Source organism: Coloeus monedula, assembly GCF_965178545.1.
Source record: "Coloeus monedula genome assembly, chromosome: 4".
Lineage (NCBI taxonomy): Eukaryota > Metazoa > Chordata > Aves > Passeriformes > Corvidae > Coloeus > Coloeus monedula.
Genome location: NC_138784.1, coordinates 34,743,645 through 34,771,127, shown reverse-complemented (window position 1 = coordinate 34,771,127; position 27,483 = coordinate 34,743,645). Strand labels below are relative to the sequence as shown.

Below are 27,483 nucleotides of genomic sequence, written 5' to 3'. Positions count from 1 at the left end.
GAGGTACAATCAACCACCTAGTGTGGATAAAGATCAGTTGAGAGAACCGGCACAAGTTCCTATGAGCAAAATAAATCTGGTAGAGTATGAGTGGAAATTAACTTTTCCCCCTACGCGTCTTGTACTAGCCTGCACAGCTGTGTATATTATTGTTTCAATTCTCTATCCTCTATGTATTTATATATAAAAAAAAGGACTCAATACAAATTGTAACTATTGGTAACTAAACTCATAAGAACTCATAGAATACATTAGTCTACTCTCAGCATTCAGAGCTCTGGGCTTAACTACTTGTCAGAGTGATACCACAGAGGTCAAAAGATGCAGAGCTGCGTTAATAAATTATTACAAAGATAAGATATTTCATACATGTGTTTCCATCAGGAGCTGATGAGTCTAAATATTACACATTATTATTGAAGCATTCAAATAACACTGTATGAAAAAATACAACACAAAATATATTAAGGCAACTAGCACACTTTGCTGAAACAGAAACTATTTATAATATCCAGGATTAGGAAAAAAAACCCACAACAAACAAACCACAAAAATTTTCCTTTTAGAAAAGGCTTTGTTTTCTTTTCTTTTCATTTTTTGTTTTTCTGCATTAAATATGTGCTAATCACTAGTCTTAGCACTTTGGCCATTTTAGAAAACACAAGACATTTAGGAGAAGTAAATGATAGAAAAATAAAACCATGTATCTGAAAGAATTTTACATTTATACCTTCTAGGTACTGTCAATTTGCTTACTTTGTAGGCTGTTAATTCCAGGATTTCTTTGAATTTTGCATGGTTGAACTTTTTTCAGAAATATTGTAATTATTTCTCAATTCAATTCCTTTAATCAGAGGTATTAAACAGATTGATCTATAAAATATAAACATGGCACCCCAAAAATTATGCATGTGTTCTCTATTAGCAGAGCCTCTAGCACAGAGTTAGAAATCTTGTTTGGTAAATGAGGAGACAATTCAATTCTACAGCTTTGCTTTGGATTTACAGCAATGTGCTGGAGAAGGGTTTGAGATAAACTACTACATCCTAAATGAAAAAAATTGACTTAACCACATAGTTGTAAAATTCTTTTGTTTTGCATTTCTTTTTTTTTTTTTTTTTTTTAATTTTTTTATTTTACCTGGAGCCCAATACTTTATTAGCTATATAAAGTGGACCAGTTTTATCTTTATCCCAAAGTCCTCACTGAGGAAGTAGGATTTATGGGTTCCTGCTCCAAAACAGTATGAGATGGGATTTGAAAACCTACTTGCTACGTGAAAATAGTTGCTAGCTAGCTATTGTGAAACAGTGTCTAGTCAGAGACTAAAATGTCTGGTTCCTGCCTGTTGCTTCTGTTACACTTTTTTTGGTAGTCATGTTTTGAGGAGGCTTAAGACACTGGATCCAACCAGTGAGATAGGCAGGAGAAAGTCTTGCTGAAAATGCCTCTAGGGCTAGGTGTGAGCCTGGGATTTGAGTGTCTCGCACAAGCAGGACGTAAGCAGTTCTGACATGCCTGCTGGCAGGAACTACGTGGACTTAAACATCACTGGGGCAACTACAGGGTAACAGCAGATAAGTAGGGAGTTTAAGGATCTTAAAAGCAGATAAAAGCTGCTGAAAGAGAATTAAAATTAAAAACCCATGTGTGTAAGGTAATTTTTAAAATGAGACTTGGGAGTTTTTAAAAATATCATCCTGATATTATATATAAACTAGATTTAAAAAAACCAGCATAAATGTAATTATATTTCTTTTGTTCTACATTATCATGAAAACTATTTTTTAACAGATTAAATGCTCAGTTATATATTCCTTTACAGCAGCTTCATAGCAAGGAAACTCCATCTGCATAAAGCTAATGTAACAGAGCAGAAGATCAAGCTCCTGGTCTAGTTTTCCCTAGTCTCTTTCATGTTCCTAAAACATTAAGAGAAGCAGGAGTGGATCCAAAGATGAAAGGACATGAAATCTCCAAAATTTTGGTCCAAGCCAATCAGAATGCTCCTGTTTCACAGAGTAACAATATTACAAAGTCTAAACTATCTGTCTTGACCTAGCAAAGTCAAAAACTTTGCACCTATTACCAGTTAACCAATGCATTCTAGCACAAGTATACTATTCAGGACATAAATAGACACTGTTTACTTTGCTAAAGCAGTGCCACAGCTTTAATATCTTGAAGAGCTAACTTTCAAGACAACAGGTTTACTAACTCTTATAAATATCCTCCAAAGCAAAATTTTCAAAAATGCATAACTGTTTTCAACTATGTTGACAACAGTACCATGTCCCCTGCAGTTATTTCAGAGTCCTGACTGTGTGTAGAGCTGATTCCAGTGTCAGAGTCTGTATCATTTATGTCCAGATTAGTCACCCTATGAACAAAGTCAGGAACAGCAATGCTGTTACTGGAGATGCCACTGCCCTTGGATGGCTCTTCATTTGACTGAAGCCTAGTTTCAATGTTGTCTTTAACATGAAGTGAATTAAATTCTTCTGTAAGAAGTTCATATTCTTTTTCCTTCTTTTGAAGCAGTGAGTCCCTGTACGTAAGTTCTTTCTGGATGCAGCTCAGGTATGAGTTGATTCTCAGACCATCTTTCATACTTTTTTCCAGCTCATGTTTTACACTTTCCAAATCTGAGGTTTCCAGTTCAGCATTAGCTGCTCCTTCTGTGTGAAAATCCTCTCCGTTTTTTTCTGTGCATAAACCGTGTACCTCTCTTTCAATTTCAGCACACAGGTTCTCTATTAATTGTCTGTGATGTTTCAGTCTCTCTTCAACCTGTAAAATGCCCTCACTTTTGCTCAAATAGTCATGCATCTCTTTTTGATCAGATGGCCTACTCCCTTGCTGCTCAGCCTCACTTGTATTGATCATTAAATAGGAGTCCTGCACATAATTTTCTCCATCATTTGCCACACGATCTAGATGGAATTTTGCTTCACATTTTTCAATTTCCATATCTAGTTCTTTCATTCTAAGGACCTGTTGATGAATGGTATGATCTTGAGAAATGATCAGATGAATCAGTGTCTCCATATTATCTCTCTCTTGCTGAACGCTGTCCTGCTTAAGCTTGGCCAGTTTCCGGAAAGTCTTCCTCACAATTTTCTTTTGCTTGTCTATTGGCAACATCTTCATGTAGTTTGCTGGACTGAGGTCCCACTGCTTTTCTACATTTTGTACTACCTTGGCTTCAGCTGTCTTCCACAATGGAAATGAGAGGAAAGCATCTGACTTTACCAACACAAAATGCAAATTAGACTGCTCTTCCCCCCATGCCTTCCAAAGTCTCAGAATCTTTGTCAAGGGAGGCAGTACTCGCTCCGAGCCTCTCCATTTTTCTACAATGCAGTAATCACTAGGTTTTCCAAAAAGGACCTTTTTCTCTCCAAATGTTGTCTGATGTTCCTCAAGCAGTGCTTGAATCACTTCTGAGCAAGTTGTGCGCTTTGTCAGGCCACATACAATCTTCTCCTCCTGGCAAACCCAAACCACAATCTCTCTTTCATTTGAAGCCATGTCCTTGCTGGGAGATCTGGAAAACAAGAGACCATGCATAAATTACATATCAATGGCAGAGACAGTATGAATAATTACTATAATTCTGATATGACTAACACATTGAAAAACTCCTGTATCATTGTACAAGACAATAGGCTTGCTTAAATTGCATGAAGAAATGTCTTTGGATTAAGTAACAGCTTTAATTGGCTAGTGCTTTAATATTATTACTAGTCCAGCTGAATGAGAATCTCACACAAAATGTCTTTTATCAAATATTGGTTTTGTACACATAGTAAGTGTGTATTAACAATCAGTGATAAAGTTTGGCAATCTGCCTTACACTCTCAGACTGTCCTAGGATAACATGGCTTTCAGATCTTCATATTTGTTCTCATTACAGAGACTGCACAAACATTTCTAAGCTCTTAGAAATGGCTTCTGAATGGAAGAGTGCACTGAACACAGATGGACTGAGGAAAGATGAATCTGACAATAGGATAAATCTACAGCTCTTCTGCCACACCTGCACCCACACAAGCATAAAAACATTTGTGTTCCAATTTTTTTTTTTTCACTAGTAAGTATCAATAAATTTGTTGCTCTTCCTGAAGCACCAAATAGTCTGAATTCCAGTGAGTTGTGAGAGAATACCAGCTGCAAGAGAATACATACATGGGTCTGTATTTTATCACATTTGAAATGATACAGAAATGCAAGAAAAGCAAAAAAGTTATTTTATTTACCTTGTTTATTTACTTGTTTGTTTATGAATTACAGTGAATGTGCTGTTAACCTGGTACTTCCTTATACACTGAGATACCTAACTCCAGGTGTCTGAGATCCCACTACGGCTCCTGTAACTGTCTAATCAGTACAATCAGTAGTGCCCAGACAACAATTCAGTTGACCAAAGGTAGAAGTTCATTTTACAACTAATTCTTCATTTTGCCCCCATCTGGTCCTGGACTGCTGTGGGCCTATGTTGGCAGAGTTGCCTGGATATTTGTGTTCTCAAGACTCCGCATGAATAATTTGCTTCTTGCCCAGACGTGATGATTTGACCTCTTGCATAAAATGATAAAACAGTAAATTCCCTGAGGAAAAATGCCTTTCTTTGGATTTTCTGGTATCCCTCGCAGTTAATTTGAATGAATGAGGTTTAACCTAGTCTGATGGAGCAGCTTCAAAAGCTTGAAAAGGAAAATAACTACTCAGGTAATGTTCAAAGGACTCAATACAGCATTTGTTTCTATCTAGGACTACATATTCATAGAACTTTTCTAGACTTCTGAGTTGTACTAGGAATGGAGTTTTATTTGGCTTAATTATGGTTATACCCTACGATTAGTAAAGCAATCCAACTTGTTCTTTTTTCTTAGTTATTACACAACATGACAGACACACTGCAATCCAATAAATTGAACTATGATTGACTCAGCTCTAGGTGCCACTCTGACCAGGAGGCAAAAATCCTTAAAAGAGAGGAAACTGCAAATGAATACTAATAAAACTGACAAGTGTAAGTTTATTACTAGTCTCTCACAGGAGAGCTCTGTCCAACTACATTGCTTCAGGTCTTGGAACATTCTCTGTAAAATGTGTGTTTTGGTAGATGACTCTGAGTAATAACATCATTTTCCTTCTCCAGTAGCTCCTCGTCACAGACCAGCATTTTACAGTAATTATTTTTTGAAACTGGTGCTTGAAAGATTAATAATGTTTTCATAGACTACTTCTCAAAATAAGAAAGCATATATTACAGACACAGAAAATGGCAAAGCGGCACAAAGAAAGAGTAATATTCAAGTTTAACCAGGGGGGAAGGAATAAGGATCATATGAGATTAAATGGCATTACTGTGAAGTACATCACATGCTAAAAAATCGGTATCTGTAAGTCCTTTGAGATTTATGGTATACAGGATGTTATGATTTTTTTTTTGTAGACAGATTGCCAGTTAAGTGAAATTCAGGTAAATAGCCAGTTGCAATATAAGTCCACTGTGACTAAAATAACTCAGTATTTGCTTTACACTACAGATATGAAAAGAAAAAAAGCAACAAATGAACTACTGAGCTACATTATTTATTATTTATAAAAATAAGGAAAAATGAATTATCAAAAATACAGTGTCTCAAACCATTTTCACTACTGATACATAAATAACTGATTTACAAATATAAGTGCATTACCAGTCATTGAATTTAGATTTATAAAAGTAATGACAATAAAGAAAAACAAAGGCATAAAAGCATACGAAATACCATACTGGGAACTCTGAGGCAGTAAATTCAGGCTATATCTTTCCTGGTTTCTTTTGCAATCAAGAAATACATTTCAGGAAATGAAAGCCGTCTCTTCTAGCATTCTTCTGAGTGTCTTATGCAATTTGTTTTCAAATCAAAACTTCTCCATTTTTTTTTTTTTTTTTTTTTTTAATTCTTGTTTTTGGTTGATTGGCATACTTTCACGTAGTTGATATTTTCAGTATGTAACCAATTATGTGGATTAAGCAGAAGCTGTCTCTTCTCCTCCTGGCTCCTTTAAAGTTTTCTTATGAAGTCAGTTTCTCTCTGTGTTATTAGTAAATCTGCAGATAAATCTGCAGACCCATAGACATCCCATCATTATTGTACTGATAAACACTTTTACTATACTTTTATAAAGAATTCCTACAGAGTTCAGCAGGAGTTAAGCAAACTTCTGATGGAAACACACCGTATAATTGTAAAGCAACCTCTACAGGATCCCTGAAAACAATATGGGTGTAAAAATAACGTCTTTGAATTACTTTTCCAACCCTTTTTTAGCTGTTTATTACCCCCTGTGACTTTTTCAGTTATGATGCACCTGTCTGCCCAGACTTTACATTAAGCTTTTTTAGGGAAGGATGGTTTTTTACTTTGTCTATAGCATATAACTAGTAGTAACACTGCAGAATTGCATAATGTATGCACATGCAGGTACCCAAAGAACTCAAGTAGCTTGTACATAAAAATATGTACTTACACATACATATGTATCTAATGTATGTAACCTACATCTTTTAATTATATTGTCACATTTTAAAGAAAAGGAGAGAAGAAATCAAAAGAAATTCTGAACATGTCTGTAATTCTTGGATCAAAACAGAATGCTAAAGTACAAATTCTTTCCTTAATTTTTCTATGTGTTTGTCCCAACATATATTATCTTAATTTTTATTCAGTCACTTCACTTAATTTTTGATCTTTATTTCTAACCAAAAAGAAATTAGCAAGACATTTATAATCTTACATTTCCATGGAATTCCAATATCTTCTAAAATAGGAAAAATGGTTCCTTATTATCCTCCACTAAAAAATTGTAAACTGGCACCTTACCATGGACCTTTTAAGTAAAATTTATTGCATAATTCTTTCATCATAGTTAATTCAGGTAGTTCCAAACAAAAATGAAACATGATTGTGCCAGTCACAGATTAACAATTATTAAAACTTACTTTCAGGATGCACCAAGATGCCAGTACTAGGAAATGTTAGTGTCTTTTGTTAAACTGTGTTTTCCTCATAGAAAGTGAAGATTCTATTCTACATATATGAAGTGGAATTTATATGAAAGTTATGATTTCAGTGTAAATTCACCATCTAAGTTCCTCTTTGTCAAGAGAAGAGAGGAGACCTCCAAGAAGAAATCCCCACTGCCTAACCCATCTTTGATCATTGGGAATAACCATCAGATGAAGCTATTTCTCTCTTTCATTAACTACAAGAGACCTATATGGCCACCTTCAATCAAATAGTTCATTTTCAGGTAGGTAAATTCAGGTGAGATTAATCCAATCAGATTGATTCAGATGACATTAATCCAATCAGATTCTGGTTTATCTGACAGAAATGTAACAAGAATGGTTACAGCAGCAGTTGATTTAGCAAAGACAACTAAATGTGGTATCTACACATCATAACTTCACAGCTTAGTTTAGACCTTGACTATTCAATTTAGCCGATAATTTACAAGAAAATCCATTAATTCATTACAATAATAAGGAAGAGGTTTTGAATGAATATTGGTGATTAACAGGATTTTTTTTTTTTTTCCTGAGATGCAATACTAAAATTTATAATCTTCAGGAACAAGATCTGCTTTTAAACAGTCATTTTAACAGAGAGGCAACCTTCTCATATTTACAGGTTCCTTGACTTTCATGTCCTGCAGTTTTGTAAAGGACACAAAAGAACTGGCATTTCTAATAACCTAGCAGTTAATAGGAGTATAACAGCCAAAGTGTTTTCCCAGTTTAAATGTTTGGCTTTCTTCAAGACCACAGTAAAAATTTCTTCAAAACTAGCTAAGCAACTTATATTTTTTTTTTTTAAATGCATTGCTGCTGTAAGCAGGCTCTGAAGCTTTCAGTTCTCGCTTGAATTCAGTTTCTTTGAATTGATCACTGAAATGTTCTACTTATACATCTAAGATTATAAAGTCTTGATGATAACAACTACATGCAAGTCTATCTTTTCCTTTTTTACAAAGCCACTGATTACTGAGGAACAGATGGGAATTTAAAATCTGACCATTTAGTAATGTTCAAAAGCACATTTCCAATCTTTTTGTTTGCTTGGTTTGATTGCTATTTTCATGCCTTCTGCTGCCTGCTTCTCTTCAAGGTGACCCAAAACCCCATCCTAATCATGCTCTAGACCTCACACAGTCTTAATTATGTCAGCACAAACTGATTACTGTATGTCAGATATACAATTAGTTTATTTATTCTTCAGGCCTAGGGGAAGGTAATACATTCCAGCAACATATAGACAAAACAAAAACATGTTTGTCTTATGTCACACAAAATCAAAATATGAGATCGCTTATATACTGGAAGGGTCACATTTGATATTCACTGACTTTAAGGTATGTTTGGCCCAAAAATATACGTATCAAACACATAATTCTTTGCCTTCCTAAAACAATCTCCCTAAATATGCAATATATAGTTTTACAACCAATCATGCCAACTAAATAAAGGGATCCCCCTACTTTTTAGAATTTCACCTTCATGTGTACAAATGTTTCTTTTTCTTTACTAATTTCTGCAAACATTTGTTGGGACTAGATCACTTCCATATGATATTGTTAACAACTTAATGCAGTGTTTCTGAAATATAATGGACACTAAAAGTATTTTGCCTTTGTTGAAAAAAAAGCATAAAAATCTTGTCTCCCTTCACTGCAACAAATTCTTTCTAGACTTCCCCTCTTCCCCCCCAAAAAAATTAACTCATTTTTCAATATTACCTTATTTCTTGACATACCCTCTGCAAAGAAAAATTGAACTGATTAACTAAAAAAATACTTAGGAAAGGGACTCAAACCTGAGATTATATTTATGACCAAAAATTTTACTAGTTGCCTCCTTTCAGTTATTGAAATAATTTATATGGAATTAATATCAGTTGGTGAAAATAGATCTCACACCAAGCAATACATTAACCTTTTTCCTTGAAAATGAATTACAGGTCTAAATAAATTTTCCATCAAAGAGTTCATGCTGGAAAGCCATTTGTGTAAAATACCTTAGTCATTTTTTCACCAATTTATTGGGAAAATCATGTTTTATTCTATGACAGCCTAAGCCCTCTCAATAGCACATACAGTCTAATCTGCAACAAATCAGATGATAATTGTGTTTTATGATTGACAGAGTGCTGTGATGGGGTCCTCAGCTGACAAGAGTATGTAGGTATGTAGGTATGTTGCTTTCCTGACCTCCCCAAAGTAAGATCAAAGTGCTTCTAAACTTCTAAGCAAACCCCTACATTATGTCAAGATACCACCCAGAACAATTCACTTTCTTCAATGGAGAAGCCAAAAAGGCTTTAAAAGATGATCCTGCTGCTGTCTACTGCATCCTTGCAGTGAAGTCCTTGCCTAGAGATTCAGGGTCTGCCATCTCAGTGCTTTCCTAGAGTGCACTAAGAAACATAAAACTTTCAGGCAGACCCAGGCAGGGCTGTGCTCCCCGTGTTGCTCAGCAGTCCCCTTGTTCTTTCTTAAGCTGTACTCTCCCAGCTCCTCAGTAAGAGGTTCTGTGCCACGTCTCTCACCTGCCACATTGCACAGTGAGGAGCAATCTCCCAGCCAGGCCTGCTCAGTGGCTGAGACGCTTGCTCTCCTTTGAAAATGTGGTGACACAATGGCATATATAATCCTGGGAGAGCAAGAGACACTAAACATTTAATAATCTAATGTTTTCAAGGGACTGGTCCTTGAGCATGCTGCTGGGCCTTTTGGGAAGTATGTATTTGTGCTATGGTCCACCTCTCTGGAGAGACTGTTCTCATACCCAACCCCACCTTCAGTGAAGAACCTTTTCCTAATGTCCAATGATTTATGGAAAGGCTGTGGGAATGCTGTTTCTACCAGATGTCTGACCTAATATGAAGTCAACAACCTAATATGAAGTCAAAGCATAGAAAATACGTACATCATCACATACAATTTAGATAACATTGATTTATTGTTTTTATTGTATTATTGCTTTTATTGTATTGCTTTTATTGTTTCTTTTTCAAAATCTCAGAATGTTACCATATACACGTGTGTGTGTGTCTGTGTGTGTATGCATGTATGAGACAATAGATGATCATTATGAAAGAAAAGATCAAAACCTACTTTGGCTTTGTGTGATTTTTATCTGTGAAATTTGCAAAAAAGTAAAGCTATTGGTGCCGTGTATTGCAGCTCTTGCATGGAAGAAACTCTAACTTCACTTGATCCAAAAAGATTTTTGAAAGTGAGTTTAAACATTAAAAGTATAGAGAATACACAGTCCATATGAAAGCTAGGGTCAGAAGTATTTCAACCTTCCAGGAATAAATGGCTCATATTGAAAGTTCATATTAAGTTTATTCAGACTATCCACATTTAAATCACCCTTTCTCTCAACTTTCTGTCCCCTTCTGTAAAGTTATTTGAAAAGCAAAAAAAGCCACATCTTATACTTGGTATGCCTCCTGACTAACTAGATTTCACACTTCTGAGTTTCCTACGGGCAGCAGTGAGGAAGCAGCTACTCTCTCACTACCCAATGAAGCTGGAATTACTCCAAAGCCTTAGGGATTCAAGTGAGCCTATTAACTAACTGCATTCCCATTCCCCTTCATGAGTACCTAAAGCCAATATTAATGGACACATTAGTATCCATGTTAATAACATGTTAATGTCCATGTCATATAGGACACAGAAATTCCACACATGACATGTCAGAAACTTGGTTCTTCTTCCCTTCTGCATCACATGAAAGTCAGAGAAATGGCCACCTGAAAAGTATCATGACAAGGTAGAACTAGTACTTTAACTGTAAGAATAAAACCTTTTGATACAGATAATCAGTGTAGTCCCAATACTGCAGGAAGACTTGGAAAGAACACCACAGAACTTCTGAAAAGAAAATAATTATTATTATAGAGAGAAATAAATTTCTCTCTACCATCTGTTTCTGCATCCATTTAATGTTGCTCTATCATAAAACTTCCTCTTTTACAGAAATGTACATAGGCATTTACTAAAAATAAAATAAAATTAGGCATCTTATGAGCCATGTGATATTTTTCAAACATACATATATACACAGTAGTTTGGATGCTCTAACTGAAGTATTTCAGATATTTGAAAAAAGAAAACAATTTAAAGAAAGTTTATTTTTATAACTAGCTAGTTATAACACATTTTTTCCGGGTATAAATTTATGTTCATTTTTCTGTTCTTTTTTAAAGGCATAAATTTTTAATTCAACAAGATACCCATACTGTCAGGAAGGCTCTATGAAGCATTTTAATTAGCAACAGCTGTTGCAAATTATGTTATATATGAATTAAAATTTATGTACTTAAAACTGTAAGTAGTTCCTTCATCTCTTCTGAAGAGAAATGCCACCACTGTAGCTACTGTACAAAATTGCATAAACTATAATTCAGCAATGATCTATGGTTGAAATTTCTGTTCACCTAAACACTTTTTACCATATTGGTGCACTATGACAAATTTCAGTGAAATAACATTGAATTGCAATGGGATAGTATTTTTTTTAACAGAATAAAAACATGAAAAGTATGACAGTTTGAAGAAAATAATTGTGGTAATTATTTTATTGCAAATAACTCATTCACACCAGATTGCTTCTGACTTGAAATGTCAGACTTTGGTAAAAATCCCACAGGAAATAATGTGCTTCATTCTAATAACTGTACTTCTTGGAAACAGGTGTCTGAACAGGGACCAATTGTCAAGAAAAATAAAAGAAGGAAAAAAGCCCTGGCAGTACTTAAAATAGATAAAAAAGGAAACTAAAGCAGCCAACAAGAAGGACCAACAGGGGTTGAGAGTAATAATTCTCTCATCTCTTAAGTGGATAGACAGCAGACTTTGTACTACATAGAAAACAAGCCAAGAAATTGCACTAACTCAGGATATTGCACTAACAGAAAGACAGAAGAGATACTGCAAGAGGAATTATACACCTGGGTCACCAGAAAAGAGTGATAGTTATGATGGGTTAACCTGAACGCTCCTTTTCTGCTCTAAGTAATAATGACAGGACACTGTGTCATCGCTACAGTGGCCAATTTTTTTGCGAAACCTCATTTGCCAGGTCCGAGTGCAGATTTTCAGTGAAGCTGACCAAAAGTTTACTAGGTCCTCCACTTATTAGCTCTGCCCTATACCATGTTTACACTTCCAATCACTTAACCTGCAGGCAAGTGCAAAGGCTGCAGTGGAGACTGCATTTGCCCCTGCCCTTTCCTCCTGTCTTACCTCTGAAATTTTCCTCTGCCCCTAAGGGTACACATTCTCTATAAATTACATCTGCTTTTAATCTACCTTCCTGTCAGACTAATCATCATTTCTCCATTGTATAGTCAAAGTTGTAAGGTTGGTAAGTGGATATTAGTCAAAAAAATGTTTGGAATTCCAGCAAGCATGGTGTGCACACAAAATGGCATGACAGGTAACACATTTATCCTACCAGGACTGCATTTGAAGTAGCCTGACACAGTGGACGTGGAGGTTTGAGAAAAGAAGAGGAGAACTAGCTGTCCACGAAATATTTTCCAAGATGAGTAACATTAATATCAACAATTTACTTTACTGGCAAAACATGCTTTGATGTGTATATTGCAACTGCTACTGAGGAAGCAGCTGTTATATGGGAATGGAAGATCCAGGAAAAGCTCCAGAGCCAAAACAAACACTGACATATTCAGTGATAGTAATTCTTTAGATCATGACGGGGGGGATGGGAAGATGGGCATTTTCAAATTCCTCGGTGTTAAAAAGCAACATGAGAAGTTTAGGAATATCAATAATGTCTTGATTTTGAGCAGCAGGTAGTTCTCACTAGTGAACAAATGAAAATGCCACTGGTACCGTTCATCTACCACAAGAATTTTGCTATATTGCAAAAATACAATTTTTTATATTGCTCCCACATCTAATTTAACTTCCTATGCATATTTAAGCACTGGTTACACTATACAAGCTTTATGGAGATCCTATTAATAATGTAGAGAATGTGTCTAAAACTCCATCACTGTCAGTAGTATATAGGAAGCAGAATAATTTGTAACTCTTTTGGAACACAGGCTCCTAAACTACAGAGTTGCTGTTACAGTTAACAGAAATTTGTGTTATCTAACTTCTCCCACTAGAATTCTCATAACTGCCTTTTAGAAGCACCCTAATTGTTTATGAGCTTTTGAGATCAAAGAAGTGAGGGGAATTCCAAGCATTGAGAGTACGAGGGGTTATTTTGCTTGTTTTGGTTTGGGTTTTTTCTTTTTTTTTTGTGGTTCCATGAAATTCAGTTCAGCTTTTGTTGAAAGGCAGAAGTACACTGCTTCCCTCCCCTGCCTTTGTTGACATTTTGCCCAGTGAAGAAACAAACACAAAGCATTCTGAGGTTGGGTCTGAGCTGCCAAAACATGAACAAAGCTCACTGTATGTAGACAGATGATAATACGGAAAGTTAAATAATGGAATGAGATACAGACAAGGAAGTAATAAGACTTCATGCTATTTTTCCAATACTCCCTGATCTGAAGGAGGCTTGGATGGTTACCTTCTTACAAACCCTTTAATGCTGTGCATGTTTTGCACTTCTTCTCTGCTCCTGGCGGCACCATGTGAGACAAGTGCTCTTCTCATTCCTAATGATGGAAAGTCCAGATGGACCGGGTTTCATTTTGCCAATCCTAAGGCTGAACTCAGGCTCAGAAAACAAAATAAGAAGAATATTCATTTGTGTTCTATGGTGACAGGCGAGAATAGTAGCTATGCAAACGCAATGGTAGAGAACGTCCAGAAACCTGGAAAGCGGGTTTAGGACTGCCCTTTGTGCAAGAGAAAGTCTTTAGAGCTGTTCTACAACCTCACCAATCATCACCCTTTCCTAACTTTTTTAAATCTAATGATTTGTCAGCACAGCTTTTTTGTATATCATAAAATCTAGTCTGAGTATCTCTCTACAGTTTTCCAGGAATAAGAAAGACAGGATGGGCTTTAATATTCTTCTGCATGTATTGCAATAACTTTCACAGAGTGAACCACCCCACCTTGAAACTATATTGTATGATCTTTCCCATTTCATTTTCTTTCATTAAATCATTTTGAAAAATATCACCTCAAAGGATGTTCTATCAAGATGCCATTTACAATCAATTGTTTTCTTTTTTTTTTTCTTTTAAATTTCTCCCTCAAACTTTCTGGAAGACAATTCAGTGACAAATGTGTTCCATTACTTACAGTATCTGAAGAGCTGAAAGGAAGAAAGGACAAGATAATGAAGTGGACTCTTATATAAATGTTCAGTCTAAAGAGCTAAATTGAGTACTAGATACATAATTATGCTAACGAGAAGAGTGGACATAATTTTTTTTTAAAAGAAACCTGAAGCATTTTAGTGTCCACTGTCAGTCTGAGAGATTTGTGCAGCTTCTGCTTTCAAGTAATTTTCTAAAATTGCCTATCAATGAATGCTTCAATATGTAGTTAGTCAGCCACAGGCTGATAGGGTCTCTGAAATATAACCACATCTTCTCTGAAGAAGCTACTGAACAAATGAAATAAATTATTAACCTCACCAACTGTGCTCTTCCCAAGCAATGGATATGCTAAAGAGGGCATAGGAGATTGCAAAACTATCTCTAGCCAGCTGAGCAATACAGATAGGAAAGGCAAAAAGGGATGAATTGCTGTCTGGAAGCAAGTTTAATGCTTGATCATAAAGATTACCAAGAGTAATGGGAAATTAATGAGATTAACGCAAAGAAGAAAGGTGTAGACAAGAGAGAGATACAGAGAATGGTGTCCAGTAGCCCCTGCCCCCCGCCCCCCTCAAATTTTTAGCAGTAAGAAGATGAAGGAAGCTGACTGCAGAGGAGAGACATTCCATGTGATTCAGGTAAAAAGCCATGTGAATCCTAAAATATTTGAATGACTGTGACTTAAGCTCAAAACCTGTTCTATGACAGACATAATGAGTTCAGATAATGTGTTTCCAGCTGGGTCCATCTGAAGAGGCTCATAACCATGTCAGTTGTCCATCAGAACCCTCCCACTAGAGCTGAGCTTCTTCTCTGACCTCCAATGACTTATGCTGAATTAAGCCATAAAGATAAAAGCCTTGTTAAACCATCTAAGATAGCCATCTAAAAGTGATTTAGGAAGTTTAGCAGGAAACCATTCAAAAATTTAATGCAGCTGAAAAGGTGGTAACTCCTGGCAAAAGATTGGTGAGGAGCAGGGAGAGCAGGTATAGGCCAAAATCTGCAGTGGGCAGAGCTGAAGCTAAGCACGGCTACGTGACTGTGACCAAAGACCAAGGCAGGCCCAAAAAATAATGGTTCTAGTTTTGTGAGACACATCTATGGCAGGATAGTGATTATCCCAAGGAGGCTGTGACACCAGAAAGACACTGCGAACTACTTGTTGTCATTAGCTCACAGAAAGTCAGACTGAGTCAACATTCAAATTAATCCTGTGTTTATTTCACATATCCAAATGTCTTTGCAGGTGGGGATCCTTTCAACATATGAGCAAGTCAGATGGCTTCATAGCTCCGGGAGGATAAAAGGGCCTTCTAACAAGGTACTTCATAAGCTGAGTGGTTACCACAGTGACAGCTGGGTGAAGGCATGCTTCCCTCTGCCATGTGAACAATTCTGTCATGTTGGAAGAAATACACATATTTAGCTTTCTTCCATGACATGTGCACATTCTGTTTGTCACTTCTGACTTCTAGAAAAGTCTGGTGTGTACTCAGGTTTGTAGTACGTAGATGCATAAATATGCAATCTACAGAAGTGGCTACTTTTGCATGTATTGTTTATATATACAAAGATTTTGGGGTTGTAATGTATTTTATTGTACATATGTGACAGTATATCTTATGAGCTATACATATGCATTCCATGATCACATACAGCACAAGCTGTCATGTATGCATTTTTATACTGAATATATGCCTACCAGGCACAAGTGCTTTAGCACAAAGGAATATGTTTAAGATGCAGCCAAGTACTGAAAAATTTCTGACATTGTTGTTGAAGTTTTCCATGCTACTTAGTTCAACAAAAATTAATTTGATTCAGTGTATGCACAGCAAGATTCATTCTCTGCTACACTGATCACCTGCTTCCCTTAAATAAATATAATCAGTTTTGTAAGAGACACGGAAGGTACTGAGGCATTGAAGACATTGAATTTTATAACTTTTAAGTATCTTCCTTGCTGCTGAAATTCATAATACTCACTTGGACATCTCAACTTCCACAGAAAGTACTACAGAAGATTCAACTCCTAACAATGGGGTTTGCTGACACCAGCAAGTTCAGCAGGAACTGACCTAAAGCAGTTACAAACATGAACAAAAGGGCAGGACTTAGATGCTGTTAGATCATGTTCAAATATTCACTGCATTTAAAAAAAACCAATAATAATTAGAACAGCAATCAAAACCCTGATTCCCTTCTCTCACTGAAGCTTTCAAGACTAATCCTTGTTCTTGTCTGCCTTACTGTAATTTAAGCCAGCACAAAATGGTGCAGCTTCAACATTAAATACTGAAGGAATTTCAGTTTAGAACAACCTCACAAGACTTTCCTGGAAAATGCACAATGAGGGAGGCACAAACTGCACAGTGTTCAGGACCAGTGTAAGACACGATAGGAGTACAGGTGGCTGGGGAATGCTACTAGTCAGAATTGAAACACCAGAAGTTCTTAAGCATTGTCTTAGGTTACTACAATTACATTTAGCATCAAAGTATCCTTCATAAAACCAGCCCTTATTACTTTTGTTTGTTCAATATGTGTGCATTTTTATTTGTATCTTTTCTCCTAGGTATGGTACAACCCTTTTAGAGGACACTTCAAAATTTAAACTTTTGATATATGCCCTTTACCATCAGATATTCAACTGCTTTTCAGGCTGACATTACTGAATTTATCTCCACATACTTTTGTAGTGAAAGAACTCCCTTTTACAAACAAAAGCTCAAAAGTTTGAAGCCAAAGAGATCCACTCATTTAAATTCCCACTCTGTCTAACTGAATTGATATCCACAGATATGTGCAAAGCAAGACATCTGTAAACTTCCTTTGCTCAGCCCTTATATAAAAGAGTTTACAGGACTCTGAATTAGCAAATGACGAACACACAGTGAGTAACCATTTCTGTAAACTGTGGTTTATATGACTTGCCCTAAATCAGGCAGGAATTTTGTGGCAGGGTCAGGGAAAACATCCATGCTATTAGGAAGATTCTCCCTTAATCATACATTATCTACCTGTAATTCACCTCTCCGTTCATGTTTCCCTTTCTAATTTCTAAAATGAGTGGTGCAGAAGATGGTTAATAACCTGCTCTACAAATCTGAGCATGCTCCATGAAAAGTGATTGGGCGGAGCTCATATCATCTACCTTAAGCTATTTAAAAATGTAGATGTGCAGTCAAAGATAATTTTCTGACCTTCCTCTGTAATCAGTGGCATAAAATAGGCACCTCCAAAAGGGTGACTAATCCCATACTGACAGCCTGTCTAAGACTGAATGAATTGCCCTCCAGAAGTGTTTAGATGTATCCATTAACTACAAAGAGTACCTTGATGACTAGATACCTAAATTTTCAGTGGCTCAAGTAGAGTAAGTTGAAGTTTGACATTTGTGTTTTACTGTGCACTTGATTCTCAGGAGCGATGTGAGTGTCAGCAAAAGTACTGTGACCATCCACAACTGCAGTTCCAAAGATAACTTAGATCTTTGTCTGAAACTTGCAGTGACTTTCATGGATAAACAAACATTATTAGTTATCTACCTAATCCTTAAAATACCAGGAGTCTGGGAAAGTGCAGTAAAGTCAATACGAACCCCAAACTGTTGTTAGAAAACTGAATTTTTGCAGAGCTTTTCAGTAAAACAGGATATCAACAACAAAGTGGTCCTGAGAGATACAGGCAATAATCAAGTTTAAAAAGTATACACAGTGCCTTAGCAACCGGTACAGAGGAAGTCTGTCAACAGCTAATGTCCAAACAAAACAGCAGGTCAGAACATCAGTTTACCAATTATGAAGCCAAACAAAACATCAGCAGCTGAACATCAGCACAAGATCCCACATTTTAAAATATCACTAAACCACTCTTTGATCAGTGAGCAAAATGTGATACCTTCCCTGTGCCAAACGAGGTATATTTTAGGTTGTCAAAACAGTGTCCTAACTGTTGCTCTGAAAAACATTGTAGCTTAAAAGTGCTTTCTGTAGCAATAAATCCTTTGAATTGAAGGAGGTTGGGGAAAGCAAAGTAAGATGTTCTATACGGATGATGGAATCTATTAACTCAAAGCAAATTGCATGTTCAAGACCCAAGGGCAGACTCTCTCAAAAATTAGTAGTCTTCACTTAACTGCATTATCCCAGTGAGGTCATACACCCTTACAAGCTGAAGTAAGGTAAATATATTTATACCTGACCAAAACGAAGGTCTAATAGATTATTAAATGTTCGTAAACCTGATTCAGTCCTTGAACATGAGAATATTATGCTTTCAAATGTTTATTTTAAGCTTTGGTATTTTTCTGTTATGAAAAGGAGGAAAAAAATAAAATCTGCTTTTCAATAGAGGTGATTATATTTACCATTATGATGGGAAATTTGTAACTCAGAACTAGTTAAATCAATGGAAGAGAACAAATAGGGGTGAAGAGTAAAGAAAGCAACTTAATCAGATTAATGATTTTGACCCTCAATATAAACAAATTATGTATTATATTCACAGGAAACACCCTCTCTATAAATATATTTTCTTCATATGATTATTCTTCAACTTACTAATTAATGTGGAAAAAAATCATAAAAAACCAACCACAACCTAGAAAATCAAAGGCTTACACCACCTCCAAGATTACAACATAAGAAATAAGTTGGTAGCCTGGCTTCTTCCAGTGCTAACACTCAAAAAAGCATATCTATGAACCATCTAAACTACAATTTAAATGGTTCAAACCGACAGAGGCAAAAATGTACTCAGGTAGACAGGAGTGAGAATGAAACAAGAAAGTAGGTGAAAGAGAAATACATCTTTAAATAAAGGGTATAAAGAAAGTGCATGAGAGATGTGACAAACATGCACTGGAATTTTTTCTTTCAAGTTTGGTGTCTTTTCCTCACTTCCACATGGCATCAGGATTTGGGTTTCATAGCATTAAAAATATAATTACATGGCAACTTTATTATCATTACCATCAAGAACCTTCCTTTCTTTTTTGTAGTTTCTACAGGTAATTTTCTTTTCTTTTGTTCACTTCACAAAACCACCTCAAAATATATTAAGATGCACATGGCATTTCTTTATTTATTTCTCTTTCTGAGACATTAAAAACCCTCCTCACAAGACATTTTTAACATTATGGAAAATTTTAGACCATTGAAAAATTCCGCAGAAAATCACATAAAATCAAACCTAAACAATCCATAGTGTATTCTCACTTCCCTGCATGGCAGCTAGGTCTAATGGACTGTACAAGAACTAGAAAAAAATAACTCACAGATTTAATTCATACCTCTCCCACTAACTTACTTTCACACTCTGTACTTCTACACATTTTACACTGTCTAGTCATGTCCTACTTATTTTCCTGAGGCATGTAAATATTAACACCCAAATTATGGCTAAGGAAAACTAAGTAAGCTTATCAGTTTTTTGAGGTCACAAACAAGTCAGTATCATTATCACTATTGCAACACCTGCACTCTAAGTGTACTTCTGGCTAGCTCAAACCAGGAAAAGGCAATGTGGTTAATCCTGGAGCCTATTTGAGTCAAGTTCCAGAAGTGTGCTCGAAAAAGTATTCTTTTGGACAAAGCTTCTTGAAACTCTTTGTCTCTTATCTGTTTTGTGTGATACCCAAGGAATTGCTAGCATGGAAACACTATACAGAAAAAGACAGAAAGTCATCATCTTCAGAGTATCAAAATACATTAGAGAAACAATAGAAGTGACAATAATAGCCCAGTTACCTATGCACATGACTGGGTACCAGCATGTCCAACACTCAGTTCTAGGCTTCACTTAAAGTGTGGTCTTAGAATTTTTATATTGCATCATCCTTTCTGTCACTATTAACAAGTATTTATCAACATACTAAATATAGAAGCTGGACGAACTAATTAAGGCTTGTACAGCATATATGATGTTAGTGTTTTCAAATAATAATGTTTCAGACCAGAGTTTTAAATTGTTATTATTAATCATGTAAAGCAAACAGAAGACTTTTTTCTGAGCATAGGTAAATCAAGAGGTACTACTCTGTTATTATCGCTGACTTTTATTAAAGTTAATAGAATTTTTAAAAGTCCCCATCATTGAAAACTTACTTATGTCTACTGAATTAATTACACATTTAGCAATGTGTCAGAGTCTTTCTTCATGCATAATACTAGTTTTTCAACAGTAAAATACGAAATGACCACTGGCCAGCAAGATTTCTCCTCTTATTAAGCTTTACTAAAAAAATGGGGGTTTTGTCTGAAAGGTATCTCTCAGCCTGACTCTGCACTATACTAGTATTTCAAATTAGCTTCAACATAACCTGTCATGCTCTTAGATGGTGTAGTATTACACTTCTATTACTCATTTTATTTACTCCTTCAGAATGAAATTGCTGCCTGCCCTCCCAGAATAGTAGATAATTAACTCTTTAGAAATAAGGTTAGCGTTTTGCTAGACAAAAGCTCTTCCTGAAAGTGAACAAATATGTACAAAGACTATTAGAAAATGTATGCAACCATTTTGACCCGAGACAAATCTTCCAAAGCCAGACCAGAAAATAAATTATAATGTATGAAGTCTGGCTCAAAAAGGAACAACTTCTATGATAGTTCACTAATACATCTCACACTCAGGGAAAAGTAAAAAAAAAAAATATAAAAAGAATGCATTCTACCAAACAAGCACCATCTTTTCAATCTAAAATTTAACACAGGTAGCACCACTGATTCTAAAACTTTTATCTATCCCCTTCAACATACATACCAAATACCTCGTAGTCTTGTATCAAAAAGCACCTTTATAGCTTCATACAGACTTTTATCCGGGTGTGCTCATCCAAGAGAAGTATTAGACATCTCACACGGTCCCATGAGACTTACAGTGTGGGTCATACACAGTTCATTCAGACAAGCAGCTGATCTCCAAAATCTTTACCAGTCCAAACCTCAATGCTGAGCATTTTCAGTTTTGCTTAATCAAGGTTTAAAATGTACAGCAGTGCACTCAACCGTAGGAAGAGCAGAAGAGATGTTCAGAGTAATACACAAATCACTGTGTTAACTATATGCAATGAGAAACTACTGGAGGGAGGGAAAAAGGGAGGGATCATGGAAATGCTAGGTCAGTATCAGATAGATGAAGTCTCTAATCTAATTCACTACCCTGCACTGTAATACAAAAACTGAGAGAATAATTGAGTGTGTGTCTCACTGGGGAGGGGCCTCTGTCAGGACAGGAAGAATTCCCTCTGTATCAGGAACACTGAATGGAGATATATGGTCTTTCTTTCTACATCTGAACCAGAGATGAGGTGATTAAATAAAGAAAGGCAGAATTAAAAAGTAGGCAAAGTGAGTCCTTGCCTCCTACAGAGAAACACTACGCTAAGTCCTTTGGCAGTGAGGAAAAAATGGAAAACAGTGGAAAACAGTAAGCAGTAAAAGGTGGAAAAAATACAGGAAGGAAAAGCAAAACCAGCAAACACATTTAAACATTAATAGATTTGTAACAAACCTGTTTAATCATGAAACATTACTCTGGGTTCAGAATTGTTGCATGCAAACAGAGTGTACAAACATTTGTAGTAAACATAGGGCCATCATGATGTACACCGGCAAAATATATTTCTCAAGGTGTTTTTCTCGGTGCACAACAGGACAGACCTACAGCATCAAGATGGATTATCTGTACCCTGTTCCTTTCAGTTTCCCAGCTACAACAGGAATGAAACAGTAGAGCTTCAACAAGTTTGGCTAAGGCTTATGTGCAAAACCCAAGGAAGGGGTCTCAATGAAAGAAACAGCAACACGATCAGTTTTCTCACTGTGACATAGATCCAGATATCCTTGAAGAATTTAAATAAACCTAAAGGCCCATTTTTAAAAGTGATCAAATCTAGCACCCAAGAGCAGAGAAGTTTTAATCTTACCAAAAATCAATGCAGCATAAATTCCTGTTCTGCTTGGCAGCCAGGAAATCGAATACAATGTGAAACCCTGGTACCTAAACATTGCAAGTGTGTATGTTCTGTATTTCTCATATCTGGATAGAGAGCTGTTTTGTCTCTGGGCAGAGCAATGTGTTAGATCAGTACTAACCTTATGTGCAAAGAATTCAGTGCCTTTTTTCTTCCTCCACCTTCAGCTAAGCATTTTCTGCCCTCACTACACTTCTGAGGTGTGATGTGAGCTGAGCATTCCTCTCACTCTCAAAGTAAGCATCTTTAAGAGATTTGCATAAAAATAAATCCTCTTGAGTTTATTCATGTTGCAGAGCCTTACTCCTGCAGGAAACTTTCCATTTTCCTTTGTTGCCATAGAGGGTACAGCCTGTCCCTGTTGCGCACATTTGGGTTTGTAAGTGGGTGGGGCCTCTTGGAAGTATTGTTCTCCTGGGGACACACTGACAAGCACATACACATTCTGGGGACTGTGATTACTTCTGGTTGTCATAGAAGGACAAAAAATAGTGTAAAAACTACTTACAGTTCTTGAAAAAGATATCAAAATATCACTATTGTCTTTCTTGCCAAGAAACATATGTTGGACTCACAATCCTAGAGGCCACTCCCCTGAAATCAAACCAGGGTTTACAGTGATCTACTGGCTACATAGGCCTTGTGCTGTCTCTGTATGAGTGACATTTCAGCAGCCCAAGAGAGTAATACTGACTGAAAATCATTCAAATACTAACAGTAGCTCAGCAAAGGTTTTGTCTTCCTGAGGTTCAACCTCAGTTTCTTTCTCTAAAAACTCGTGCCATAATGGACAACATCCCTTGCCTCTTGCCGAGACGCAGACTCAGAGTAACCTCTTTGTTTAAACTCTGAGGTCTAAGGGGTAGAGACTGACAATTTACAATCTGGATGTGAAGAGCCTACTATTAAACAGGGCCCTGATCTGGAACCTCTGGGCGATGCTGCAAGACAAGCACTAATTACAGTGGTGTCATCTTGTTATCTGAGCAAATGACTGTAACGCCTTCATTTTCCTTCTGGCTCTTCTTCCATCTACCTTTGTTGCCTCAACTTAGCTTTATGTCCTCATGTAAACATAGATTTTATTCCTCATTTTCTTATCTTAAACCTTTCAGGAGTTTTATTTGCATATAGCAAATGGTCGTTAAAAACTTCCAGAGAAAAAACAAAAAAGCTGAGTTTCCCAGAAAGGTGAATGACCATTAGGCCTATTTAAAAATAGCAGCAGCAGGTTAAAGATATACATTTGTGTATAGCCCTTTTGTGTCCTTCTTTACACATAGTTAGACAAGGCAGTGAGCCTCAAGTTCTGACTTTCCAACTACCAGCCTAAACACAGTGAAGGATTTTAAGTTCACTTCTTAAGGTTTCCAATGAGTTCACCAAGATACAATTAAAATGAGAAAGGATTATTATGTAGCTCTTCAATCATACTGCAAAACCATTTAACTAACTGCATAAGCAAGTTTAATTCTCAAAATTCAGTATCAAAGCTAACATTAAGTATGCAGAAATTTAAATATCTGAGTAGATTATAACACATCTTAAGAACTATGTAGTTTTCTTTGTTCTTGACCCCCTCCCCCTACATTTCTGTGGTCACACAGCCCCTTCTTATTGCCACAAAAACTCTCTTCCATTAGAGGCATTCATTTATTTTTGGGGATGGGAGGATAAAATGAAAAGAAAGTCCTAGATGTTCACAGTAATGGTTCCTTTGGTATTTTAATTTTTATTGCCTATTTAAAGCTTTGGATTATGACTTTCTTTTCCTGAGGAATAAAATGTCACATCAGCAAACATAGTGAGATTGACGCAATTAGTGTGAGATATTGTAAATACCCAAAAGAGAAACAGTTCCACCGTTGAACACAGTGGAATTGTGCTTTGTGATTTAATCCTTATTCAGGTAAGTGATGGCAGGAACAAAACTACTACTTTAAGAGTAATAAATTTACAGCTCTATGTAAAAAGCAATTTTGTATAAAAGTTCATATCTACCTTTCTAGATCTTCTAAGCATAAAATGGCCACATGAAAATTATATCAAAGTTTTACTGTTTTCAGACACATTAGCAAAATACACTGTTTAATCAGTAACCTGCAACATTAATAATTCTAAAATAGTATCTGATTTTTAAACATTGACTTACAATGTTATAATCTTTCTAACTGATATTCCATATAATATGCTAACTTAATATTTTTACAAAATCCCGACAAAGACCAACCCCCCCACATAATTTTCAGTATATCAAATGTGAAAACCAAAACCCAAACATGGAAAAGAAATGGGACGTATTTACAAGACTATTTAGAGTTCAAATATATTCCCCATGGGAAAGACCATCATTTGTATTCTTTTAAATACAAACTAAATTTCAGTGAAGAGCACTAGGTGAAATAGGGATGAGATTACAAGGGATTTTAGAGTTTCTCACTGAGGCAAAATTTCCGTCATCTGTTTCTGTTCAGCTTTACCTGGATGGGCTCAGCCGCTGTACATTCCATAGGGTCCAAGCAAATTTACTCTTAAAAAATCTAGAGCCACCCTAGCACCTAGCATGATCACATAACCCTTTTTCTCCTTTTTGCAGCCCGTGTGTGGGGCATGTGGAAGCATGTACTGCATAAGGTGCAAAGTGCCCATAAAGAAATTTCGTGGTAGTCAACCCAGGGACCACAGCTGTCCCTCTGAAGCATTTTCTAAGCAAAAAAAAAAAAAAAAAAGAAAAAAGAAAAAAAAAAGTATATCTAGTACAAGTCCATCCCGAACTAAAGGCTAAACAAAAGAAGCATCCCCTCTTCCCCACGCTGAGAGCTCGATGCTCTCCTACCTCCCAGGCTGGCAGCCAGCGGACAAGATAAGGGACGGGTTTGCTCCGAAGGGGTTGCAGGCTGCCGCTCAACCTCCCAGAGCAACGAGGCTAAGGCGGGCGGCGAGGGGCCCGGAGCCCGGCCTTCCCACGAGAAACTCGGGCAGTTTTGTCCCGGGGCGGGGGAAGGGCTCCGGGTTGCCCGGCCGCCGACGGGACGCGCACGTCGGGGCTGCAGCCGGTTCTCCCGGCCCCGGCCAGCCTCACCTTCCCAGCGCGGGGCACCGCCACTGCTCGCCTCGGTTCAGCCGGGGAAGGTTCGAAGTCCGGAAGAGCTACCTCCCGCTCACGGAAAATATTGCCCAGGAGTCAAAAAAGCCAGAGCGAAGAGGGGCACGACAGGTCCGGGGAAGGGGGCAGGGGAAAAGCTCCTTCCCTCGGCACACACCGGCCCGCTCCCCTCCGTTCCCCCGGCCGGGCTCCCGCTCGCAGGTGAGCCCCGGAGAGCAGCTGCCGGGAACGGCACGGTCCGGATAAACCATCCTGCCCCCAGAACCAAACAAAAAGTATGAAAAAGAATGCATCCCATATCGCCCTGCCTTTTCCTCCACATACCCACGCACTTTACCTGTTTTTATGCCGGGTTTTTAATAAATTCCTTCCAAAAGGAGCCATGATCCCAGCGGCATAACATCAGCAATCCCCAAACAATTCGAGGGTGTTCCCTTCTCCCCTATTTTTTTGCCTGAGCGCCTTCCAGCTTGTTAATAGTCACTGAGCGTAGCGATGAGCTGGAAGTTGTGCAATTTACTGCTAACTTTGAACTCCAGCTTGTTGCTGCTGCTGCACCTTTGGAGTCCTGCCCAACTGCGAACTTGAAGGAGGTGTTTAGAAGCAGGAAAAAGAAAGGGGGGATGGGGGGGTGGAATACGCACTTGCTCCTGTGATGTGAAGTTATGCACAGAACTTGCTAAACTTTCAGCCTTGTCACCCTCAGGGCATCAGGCAGCAAATGGGAAAGAGGGGGTTTTGCTCCTGTGCGGAACTCTGTAAAGACACACACACACACACAAGCACTGAAAACTTTCCCCGGGAGACTCCAGCCACTTCAGGTCAAGTCGCTCAGCTTAAACACACGCGTTAATGAGGAGCAAGCTACAGTTGCCACACCAGTTTTAAATGCATAATAATCTGCCTTTTCAGTGCCTCGGTACTTCTTTACAAGGTGTTGAACGAGGAAGATGAAGGAAAAAGACCGCTGTGGCCCCTCTGCTCTCCCTGGATTTTTGAGTAAACGAGCTATTTGCATGAAAGCCTTCACAGACTAAATGCACCTTCCAAAATGCGCAACACGAAAGACTGGAGTCATACTATGCTGTTCCAGGACCTTTTTTGTTATTTTAATCTGGCTTTGCCAGAAGGGAAGTGAACACACACCATGGTTCCTGTTCACTGGAACCCCCTGGGAATAAGAGATTTGGAGTAAAGCTTCAGAAGAAAAAAAACTTTTTTTTTTCCCTCCTGTTTAGAGCAGAAGCGAAAGAGAACCCATTGCGTCCAAAAGGCTGATACCAGCAGGTGAAGGTCCCAGGGCAGGTAGGAAGTCCCATGCACAGCCCTAGCACACCCCAGCCCTTTACATTTTGCAGTAATTTAACAGGTACATATTTACATATTAGATGTAAATAATTCTTTTTTTTTTTTTTTTTTTCCCCTCACAGGGCAGATTCTTTATGTGGCTGCCCAAAGGTGCAGCACAATAGGGAATTGTTTTATCAACCAGGGATGATGATTAAATAGGAGCCTACCAGAGTAAGGGCTTATCTGAAAAAAATGCTTTTTCTAAATTTCCCCTTTCCTCCCTTGTTCAAGAATTTAATTTTCCTGAAGAAAAAAACCCCAAAGGCTCATTCCATGGTTTACCTATTACTGGCAGCTCTAGGAATACCCCACATATTTTCAGTTCAGTCCCACGCCTCTGAATTCTCTGAACTGTAACTACAAAGAGAGGGACCGGAGCCTCTTGAAAGCCTTGTTTGTGTATTCATTCAAATAACACAAAAAATAGGGAAGCTGAAATGAAACAACTTTCAGATTTCTTATCCTGCTGCCAGGGTAGGTTTGAAATAGTCTGATTTCGGTATTATGAACATAAGCGCACATTAAGTCCTTAGGAGTCTTTCCTTTTGCTTTGAATCAGACTATATATGGCACAAAGAGGGGATTTTCTTATATCTAAATGACTGGGAAAATTTTTTGGTCCCTAAGAGGTGTTCAAGGCATGTTTGGCATAAAAATCAAATCAGTGTAGAACTTCCAAGAGAATAATTAATATTCAAATAACTATTTATATTGGCAAGCTAAAATG

At 37.3% G+C, this 27,483-nt stretch overlaps 1 protein-coding gene across 2 annotated transcripts; it reads right to left on the bottom strand.

Annotated features, from left to right (window-relative positions):
* On the bottom strand, window positions 1–26,093 carry RASSF9 (Ras association domain family member 9). 2 transcript variants are annotated; one of them, XM_082279973.1, is made up of 2 exons: window positions 26,051–26,093; window positions 1–3,548 (listed from the first exon to the last, which is right to left on the bottom strand). In XM_082279973.1, the coding sequence occupies exon 2, from the start codon at window positions 3,530–3,532 to the stop codon at window positions 2,273–2,275; it is 1,260 nt and encodes a 419-aa protein (XP_082136099.1). In that variant the 5' UTR covers window positions 3,533–3,548; window positions 26,051–26,093; the 3' UTR covers window positions 1–2,272. The 2 variants fall into 2 exon arrangements, with proteins under 2 accessions (XP_082136099.1, XP_082136098.1); XM_082279972.1 differs by lacking the exon at window positions 26,051–26,093 and adding an exon at window positions 25,744–25,884.
* Window positions 26,094–27,483: the final 1,390 nt, after the last annotated feature.